Here is a 9,805-nt window from a genome sequence, read left to right on the forward strand (position 1 = left end):
GCCAATTTTCTCCTAAAAGTCATTTGAGTGGCAAGTTCAAGTGTGGGCTCCAGAAATCCCTGCATCAGGTCTCATGAGGAGCTGCAGAACGCCCCCGTGACTTTTTAAAGTAAAATATGTAAGAATTCTGCTTCAAAATGTCTAAAAACTACTCGACCTTTGCTCTACGTGTTGCTGAGTCGTGTACTTACATCCCAAATGTTTCCAACAACGTTCAAATCACAGAAATCTACAAGTTTACTCTACGTAACGTTTTATTTGGTCGCCGCTGCTGCTGCTTCCGAGATAGGGAAGTCAGGGATAGAGACTAAATTTAAGGTGAATAAAACTTAAACACGTTTGTTTTTATTTGTGCCTGAGTCATTTTCATCAGCAGCGGTGGCTGTTTAATGGCGTCTACATCAACAGTGAAGCGAGTTCGACAGCAGGAACATTTGTGTTTGTCTGTGTCACTCATTCAGTGTTTACCTGCCACAAGCAGACAGATAACTTTACCTTACGCTAGCCGTTAGCTAATGTTAGCGAGCACGTTCAATTCAGGACAACTCTCTGTGAATTCGGTAGCCCACTCACCAGAGACTCTGGTTCTCTCTCTTCTTCTTCCCCTCTCCTCTCTGTTACGTTACAGTCATGAAGTAAAGTACATTTCCCCTCCAGCTCCGTCAGCAGTCAACGTTACAGAGCAGACGATGGAGGTCACCTCCGGATCACTGCTGCAGTCAGGCTGATGAACAGGAGTGAAGATAAATCCACGTTTTTAATCCCAGAAGTTAAAAAGTAATCTCTGAGGTAAAGTTTGCCTTTAATCCGTCTCGTTTAATGAATGGCTCCCAGACCAAATACAATATTTAATATAATGAGGAGAGGAATAACCACAAATGTGGAGTTTAATATCAGTAACATCAGTAGTGTGAATGTGAGGGTGGCATTGTGAGATGTGACGTGTTGCTATAAGTTAATGCTCAATAAATGGTTTATAAAGCATTTGATTGTTTGAAAACAGTCAAATAACCTTAATTACAGCTTAATTAACTACATTAAGGATGGTTACTGTAAAGTGTGCATGTCCTGACCCATGAATCATGTTTGTTTTCAACAAATGTCACATTAGCGTAGTTTTATTTTTAGTACTAATCAGGAATCATTTTGCATTTGTAATATCTGTCAAAATAACTAAAAATGAGATTCATTTGATTTTATCTTGCAGCCCTAATGATGCACAACCTTTTCTTGTTACATCAACTCTTTTTATTTACACTAGAGGACACAACTCAGTCATTCTGAACAAAACGGAGTTTAGATTTGTGTGCTATAAAAAGGCCCTTTCATTGTAACACCGACTGACGAAGGTGTTAAAGGACGGACGGAGAGGACAGACGACTTCAAAGCAGAACAGGTAGAGGAGGACAAAGCAGCCGTTGCTGTGACATTTATATCCTTTGACGTGGAGGTTGTGTGTCAGATAACTCGCTGTGAATCCTGCCGAGCTGCAGACAAGATGGCAGCGACTGATCAGTGCAGATCCCCCCCGGAGGTTTGAAAGACCCGAAGCTGCGGGTGGAGGGACGAGCGCTGCAGATCAAACAGGTGAACTCAGAGGGAAGTATGAGCGACTTCACTGACAAGTAAAATATTGATTCAGTGACTCCGAGCCGCTGCAGGTCAGATGTTTCTCTTTATTTAAACCCAACCAGGACGAGACATTCGTACAAAAACAAGCTCAGAGACATTATGAGGCCGTAATATTCAGACTAAAACTGAGCAATGAAAGACAACTTTGCTACAAGAGAGGCAACAAATGTCAAGTTTGTCCTGAATGTGGAGCCAGATAGAAATTTATAATGATTTCCAGTTTTAGTACTGCAGACTACACCTCTCTGTACGACCTTCAGTTTCGCAGGAAAAATTCAGTCGAGTGACGAACTGAATATCAGTGAAAGTGGCGTTTACAGTGAACCAATCTGCACGTGGATGGTGTCATTTTATCTCCAAAGCTCTGCAACTCAAACCAAAACAATCTGGACGGATAAAAAAACACTACAGGTGAGCGGAAAAATATGTGTTTTAGATTTTGAGGTTGAATGTCCCTCGTTAATCTCAAGGTATCATTATCTTTTCATGAAAATGGATATGGGCAGCGCGGCGGGGCAGAGGTTAGCGCTGTTACGTTACTCTGAAATTGTCTGTAGGTGTGAGCGTGAATGGTTGTTTGTGTCACTGGCGACTTATCCAGGGTGTACCGCCGTCGTCCAGTGTCAGCTGGGATCGGCTCCAGCGCCCCCGTGACCCTGAAAAGGATAAGTGGTTTCAGATAATGGATAATAAACATGAATATATTCGAGAAGTCAAAAACTAAGGATTCATCTGCCGAGGAAAGTGAATGTCTGAACTAAACTTCTTGGAAACTCTCCCAGTGCGAGCTGAGATATTTCTCTCTGGGTGTTTATAACAGTGACATCAACACAACACGCTGTCGACCGGCTGGAGCCGACTGTTTTTCACCGTCAGAAACATTTTCAGTTTAGCTTCCACCAAATGTCATGTTTGGTTTTTGGCAACACATAATCATTCAATCTGTGAGAAAAGGCCAACTGTGATTTTGTTTCGTAGCGATAAACTCGTTCCGTCTTCTCCGTCCACCTCCTCTCTCTTCCTTGTGTCTTTCCGCCTCACAAATCAGTTCAGTCTCCATCAGCGAGCTTTTTATGTCAAGGTCAACATCTTTTTTCTGTTTATTTCTTTTCATTCCTCCTCTGTGACTCACTTGTGGATGTTTGTGGCAGGAAGTGATGAATTTCACAGTAATTGTTGATGTTTTCTTCCTTTTCTGAAGAGTTCAGGGACGAAAGCTTCCTGATGGTCCTCTGAAGACACCACAGCTGCAGTCAGTACTCAGCAGAGGAATGAAGGGAGTCAAAACCAAATACACTTGATACATTTACCTTCATTTTACAAGGAATTAAGAAATACATATGGTATTTTGCATCCTGACCTATTAGTTCTTATTTTTGTGCCAGTTAAGGTTGTTTTTTCTTATAGTTTTCTTCTTCAGGTGAGTCTGCCATCTTCTCATTCTCCTCATGTGATGAGGAGAATGAGAAGACGGCGATGTCAGCACCGTGAGCAGACAGAAAGTCTTGAACAAGGCATCCAAAACTTATTTTCCCCACCGAGGAGAAAAGAGAACGATCTCTGATCACCTTCTCACCAGAAACATTAGGAGAAAACATTTAATTTAATCCGTTAAATTTGTTTCATTCATATCATCTCAATATTTTTACAATACGTGTCACAGTGTGTCCGGAAAACATGAAACTGGACGGTGGCAGCGCGACAGCTAGAGACCACTGTTCAAGACGGGGTGTCAACGTTAGTGAGCGTGAAACCACTGGAGACTTTGGTGCTAGCGTCATGTTTGGGGTAACAGAACCAGATGTTTTTGCACAGATGTCGTGACAATTCACAACCGTGTTTTGGGCAAGAACACCGGATATTTTTGATGCAACTTCGTGACAGTTGGCAGCCATCTGTGGGGCAGCACACGTTTCTATTTTTGACAAGACTTAAAAAAACTGGTCATCACTGGTCATGTTCAGGGCAACAGAACGGGATAATTTTAATGATACTATTGAATAATTTAAAATCGTGTTTTTTGCAGCAAAACTAGGTATTTTTTGATGAGTCATTGGAGCAAATACCGTCATGTTTAGGGCAATAAAACCAGATATTTTTGATGAGATGTTGTGACTATTTACAACCATGTTTTGGGCAACGAACCGGTTTGTTTCATGCTGAGTGGCTGCTAGAGGACACGCATGTTAGAGAATTTGAATAGATACGACAAGCGACGTCCCTTCTGCAGATCAATGACACATTATTGTTCTTTTTACTGAAGTATATTCATTACAATTATCATTAATTATAATATTAAATATGGTGTAATGGGAGAGAATGTGTTGACTAATGGCCTATCTCAGATTTATCTCCCTGACTGCGACACTCAGTTCATCTTCACACACTGTGGAATCAGAAAACACATTTTGTTTGTATCGTGTTTTAATTGATCACACTCAGGTAAAACAATCATTTCACAGACTGCAACAGGCTTCTGTGATCGCAGCGTTACACAAGACACATGCCCACAGAGAGCACTTCATATCCAACAGCTGACACCTGAAAACTGTCCATGCTTATTGATAATATTTAAAAAATGTAATTTCACCAAAAACAATCCACAAAACATGCAGACGCGTCTCGTAACGAGACTCACAATGTGTTGAACAAAGAGTTTGTGTGACAAACATCTAGATGACGCTCAGGCTGAACTCCAGTCTCTGGTCCCTGAGATCTTTTTTTAAGATTTGCTCGTGTTTTTTCTCTGGAAAGGCATGAGGAGCTTGTGTGCACGAAGTCTGAACTTCTGATCCCGCACGCTGTAAATTATGACATTCCAGCAACTGTTGGTGGCCAAAATCCAGAAGGCAAAAAAGGAAAAGTTGCACCATTTATTCCCCAAAACGTTACCGACCACGAAGACAGCGATGGGGGTGAAGGATGCGGTAAACGCCACAGTCAGCGTCCCGATTGTTTTGGCTGCCTTGATGTCGGAGAAGGTGGGTTTGGTGCTTTGGCACTCGGACTCGGCCAGGTGTTTCCTGCGCTTCGAGTGCTGCCTGATGCTGGACAGAGAGATGATGTTAATGACCACAGTTCCCCCCAGGAGGGTAAAGTCAAACGCAGGGAAGAGAAGGAGGATGTTCCAGGCCTGGCTCGGGAACTCGCCAATGGTTCCCAGAGCGTAATTACACATCCGGCTGCAGGAGTTGTACTCCAGAGCGATCTCGCTGCTGAAAACCAGCGGAGACACAGCCAAGAAGAAGCTCCCCACCCAGGAGAGGACGATGAGGATCGTGGTCCTTTTACGTGTGATCACAGAGTCCTTGTGCAGCGGCCTCAACACGGCGATGCTCCTCTCGATGGTCAGCAGGAAAATGGTCGTGATAGAGACCAAAGTGCACCCGGCGAAGATGGGACCGATGACATTGCACGGGTGGAAACTCACCGACTGCGAGTTGTACGCAGTCCAGTCTGGTGCCGAGTCGGTCACCATGAGATAGACCTCCGCGTAGACGGACAGCGGCACCACGAATATCCCCACGGCCAGATCGGCCACGGCGAGCGACGCCTTCAGGTAGCCCTGCGACGTGTGGAAGTGCTTATTCCCTAAAATCACAGCCAGAGTCACTAAGTTCCCAAACAAGATGGCCAAGATGAGCAGCACCATGAAGAGCACCATGAGGATTTTGTTGGCCAGCGTGCAGCAGCACACGGTGCAGTGCGCCGGCTCAGTTCTGTCCAACATGCTCGGAGTCCCGGTCTCAATCATCGGATCAACTGTCGCTGCAACAATCACTTCATGACCTGAGAACACAACAAACAGAGAGAGACGTAGAGAAAGTTAGTGGTCTGCTAAAATGTGCACGTATCAGAACAACTCGTGACGTGACCGGAGTTATTTCATGTGTTCAGGCTTCTGGAGGGAAAAGTGATTTTCTTTTGCATTGAAAATGTTCAGTTAGCGACAAGCGGAGCTCCTGAAGTCTGGATGGACTTTAAAACTGTCCTGGTTCAGTTTACAGAAGTGATGGATGGATGGATGTTGGATGGATGATGGACGGATGGATGGACGGATGGATGGACGGATGGATGGATGGATGGATGTTGGATGGATGATGGACGGATGGATGGATGGATGATGGACGGATGGATGAAGGATGGATGATGGACGGATGGATGATGGATGGATGATGGTCGGATGGATGGATGACGGATGGATGGATGACGGATGGATGATGGATGGATGGATGATGGATGATGGATGGATGTTGGACGGATGGATGACGGATGGATGGATGATGGATGGATGGACGGACGGATGGATGATGGATGGATGATGGTCGGATGGATGGATGACGGATGGATGGATGACGGATGGATGGATGTTGGATGGATGGTTGTTGGATGGATGATGGACGGATGGATGGATGGATGATGGATGGATGTTGGATGGATGAAGGATGGATGATGGACGGATGGATGAAGGATGGATGATGGACGGATGGATGATGGATGGATGATGGTCGGATGGATGGATGACGGATGGATGGATGACGGATGGATGATGGATGGATGGATGATGGATGGATGGATGATGGATGGATGTTGGACGGATGGATGACGGATGGATGGATGATGGATGGATGGATGTTGGATGGATGGATGACGGATGGATGGATGACGGATGGACGGATGGATGATGGATGGATGACGGATGGATGACGGATGATGGATGGATGATGGATGGATGGATGGATGACGGATGGATGGCGGAAGGATGGCGGAAGGATACTACTTACTCCAGCTGGAGTAAGGGTGATGTCATAATCTGGCGGACAGCTGTAGTAGTAAACAAACCCAGCTGGAGCTCGTGGTCTTTAATCCTCAGAGGCTCAAATCTACATGCTGCAGTCTGACAGGTTCCTGGACATCCTCCTCCGCCTCCTCCTCCTCCAGTTACAGTTACATCCAGCCTAAAAGTAACGCCAGTCTCATCTGATTCAGTGTAATGTAACTTAACATGTAACTATCCGGATACTTCTGTGGCATCTGTATCGTGAGCGCGCAGTTATCTCCAGTTTAAGTGAATGTTAAACAGGAACTCCGGCTCTTTTCTTGAGAGCCGTGGCCGACGCGCGGCTGCAGCTCCTGTCATCACTCGTTCCGCTCCTCAGTTTCATGTCATGTCCTCGAGCCGTTTCCTCTCGCTGCGTCTCCATCTACAGCGCGCAGTCATGCAGAAACCTCCCGCACGTCCCGCCAATAATCCTCGGGATGCACAGAGAAATCCATCACTTCTCCAGACTGTGCCTCTCAGGAGGCTTCAGAAAAACAACAACAACAACAACAACAACAACAACAACAACAACAAAAGCTCCAACCACAACATTATATCCGCAGTCACTCTGCTTTACGAGTTCTGTCAGGGATGCGCTCTGACTCGGATCATTTTGGCGGTTGCGGTTCAGTAAAACGCACGGATCTTGCGGGTTTTTAGCGCACTTTCAGATTCCCTGCAGAGACTCTCTTTAAAACCAGTTTCCAGATATTGATCACAGGTTCACAACATCGTGATGACATTAAACCAAGTACACAAACAAACAGCTCTACTCACTTTGAGCCTTGAATCCCCGTCGAGACGCAGAACCCGTGCAGCAGCAGGTCCCTCCTGGGTAACCAGCTCAAAACATCCCGCGGTCCTCACGTGTAAAAGAAGTAAAGAAGCAGGGAAAGAGTCCATGATCAGAGCCACGAGCCAGATGTGGGTCCAGGTACACGAGGAGGAGGATGGATCCGCGGCACCGGGCGCTGCGCTCTGCTCCGCTGCGCTCCGGAGAGACGTTAAAGTGTCTCCTCCGCTGGCTGCTCCATTGGCTGAGGAGGCTGATGACAGAGGATCCTCCCGCCTATAACACGAAGCCTGCTGCAGCGTCCAAGACTGTGATAATTCCTCCTCCTGCTCTGAAACACTGAAACCCTGTTCCTGTTTTCACTGGTTCAGGTTTGTCCCAGCTGACAGGTTAAAGGAGCACTCTGTAGTTTTTGGAGAAGACATGTTAAAGAGAAGAGAAACAAACAAACTCTCTTTGTTGTCATGACAAATAAACTGAGTAAACAAACTGACCTGACATACATGTTTTACTTTGTTCATGTGGCGGACCCTGCCACCTCTCTAGCTTCAAACAGTGTTCTGGGACCTTATTTTCCTCTGAGAACAGCTGGTTTATTCACTCATGGGAAAAAAAACAACATATTTTTGAGTTTGTGTTATTACCGTTCAGACCAAACACTGCGAATTATCCGCGCGAGGAGTTTAAAATATTGAACTCAAGCTAAATGTTTGCGTGACGCTGTTTCGCAAAAGCCTATCGGCGTCGGCGTTCACACTGACGTCATCACGTTAACGTCGCTGATGTCCGGACATTCATGAACAACAATGGAGGAGAGGATAATTATAATCGTGGCCGTCAGCAGACACACAGAGCTGAACGATAACACGTCTACCGGCACCGAGACGGGACAAAACAGGAGCTGCCGTGGTGGGAAGTGAGCGAGAAAGTCAGGCAACCTGGTAAGTTTTGGAAATACGTCTCAGCACTGCACAGCATCTTATCGATCTGAACTCCATTCAGGGAACGAGCTTTTTAAAAGTTGTGTGCTTGTCGTCTGGCCGACAGACCTGCAGCATTACGATGCTGATATTTGGGTGTTCTTCTGATCCATTTGTTGCAGTCAGACAGAGAAATCTCTCTGTTTTGGGTTCATACTGATGTGGTTCACGGTTATTTTTATTTGCGTAACTCATGCAAGTAGACGTGATTAAAAACGTATAACCCTGCGATCAAACTCGCACGAGTAACGCAAATCTTTTCTTCACATTTGGTCTGAAATCGTTTGACATTAAACCTCAGACTCATTTCCTTTTCTGTTGCATCATTTTTCTGTTTTGGATTCAAACGGGATGAAAAATGATTTGTCTCTTCACTCACTACCATGCAAAGTTTTTCTGACGTCAGGTCCCATGAGGGAAACTGGAAGGGTCGTGACGTCAGCTGTCTATTGGCTAATGCACAAGAAACAATCAGTTTTTCCTCTTCCTCTTCTAAAAGCCTTATTTATTTCTCTGTCTCACTGAGTCGACCTCATCACTGTCACAGCTGTCATGAAAGAAGTCCCAGCTGAACACTTCTACAGTATAAAGTTCAACATGAGTGGCTCAGAATAATTTCCTTCTCTGTTAAATCATTTTTATGACATTTTTGCCTTTTTGACTTCATTACCCAGCAGGGACAGTTCTCAGTTTCCCGACTTGGTCCGTGTCAACTGGTTTGTGTTCCAGCTGTTGTTGTGGCATCAGAACCGGGTGTTTTTAGGGAGACCTGGGACAGTTTAAAGTTCAACATGAGTGGCTCAGAGTAATTTCCTTCTTTGTTAAATCATTTTTATGACATTTTTGCCTCATTACTCAGCAGGGAGAGTTCTCAGTTTCCGCCCAGAACTCCAGGACCCTGAAGATCCCGACTCGCTCCGTGTCAACTGGTTTGTGGAGTTAATTGCAAAACAAGTGCACAATATCGAATAACATGGCTTTAATTGAATCGACAGCGTTTACTCAGCAGGAAGTGGATGATCCAGCAGACAGAGAGAGAGAGAGAGAGAGAGAGAGAGAGAGAGAGAGCACTGGACCTTTAGGCCTCATGTTCTGTCCTCTTTAGGAATTTAATTACTATAAACAATTTCCAATCCATACGGTGCAATAGGCTGCCTCGGTACAGAGCTCTTAACTAAAGTGCTTTACAATTGGCCTCCGATTCACACACACACACACACACACACACACACACACACACACACACAGAGCAACCCTGTCTCCTAGTAATCATGTTTATATAATAGTTTAAATTGTTTCCAGGACTCGTCTCCTGTCAGCGTTCATGGTTTGGTAACAAAAGTGGTCATTTATTCTAGAAGCATGTTTTGTTTTGTTTGTGGAAAATCTCTTAACATCCTGACAGCAATCAATAAATCAACAGCGTTGACAAATAAAAGAAAAAAAAAATCAAGTATCTGTCGCTGTTGCAGACCTTTAATAAGCCCGTCCAATCGTCTCATTCGACCCGTATGAAGACATCAGACAAGGCTTCCTGTCCGTCCACTGGTTTCTCCGGTCTCACCAGCCCTGCAGCTT

General features: G+C 45.1%; 1 protein-coding gene across 1 annotated transcript; it reads right to left on the reverse strand.

Annotated features, from left to right (window-relative positions):
* Positions 1 to 4,060: 4,060 nt before the first annotated feature.
* LOC311259549 (adenosine receptor A2b) lies at positions 4,061 to 7,439 on the reverse strand. The gene is made up of 2 exons (XM_084356779.1): positions 7,232 to 7,439; positions 4,061 to 5,421 (listed from the first exon to the last, which is right to left on the reverse strand). The coding sequence occupies exon 2, from the start codon at positions 5,384 to 5,386 to the stop codon at positions 4,355 to 4,357; it is 1,032 nt and encodes a 343-aa protein (XP_084212905.1). The 5' UTR covers positions 5,387 to 5,421; positions 7,232 to 7,439; the 3' UTR covers positions 4,061 to 4,354.
* Positions 7,440 to 9,805: the final 2,366 nt, after the last annotated feature.

This window comes from Pagrus pagrus (genome assembly GCF_965226575.1).
Source record: "Pagrus pagrus genome assembly, chromosome: 7".
Lineage (NCBI taxonomy): Eukaryota > Metazoa > Chordata > Actinopteri > Spariformes > Sparidae > Pagrus > Pagrus pagrus.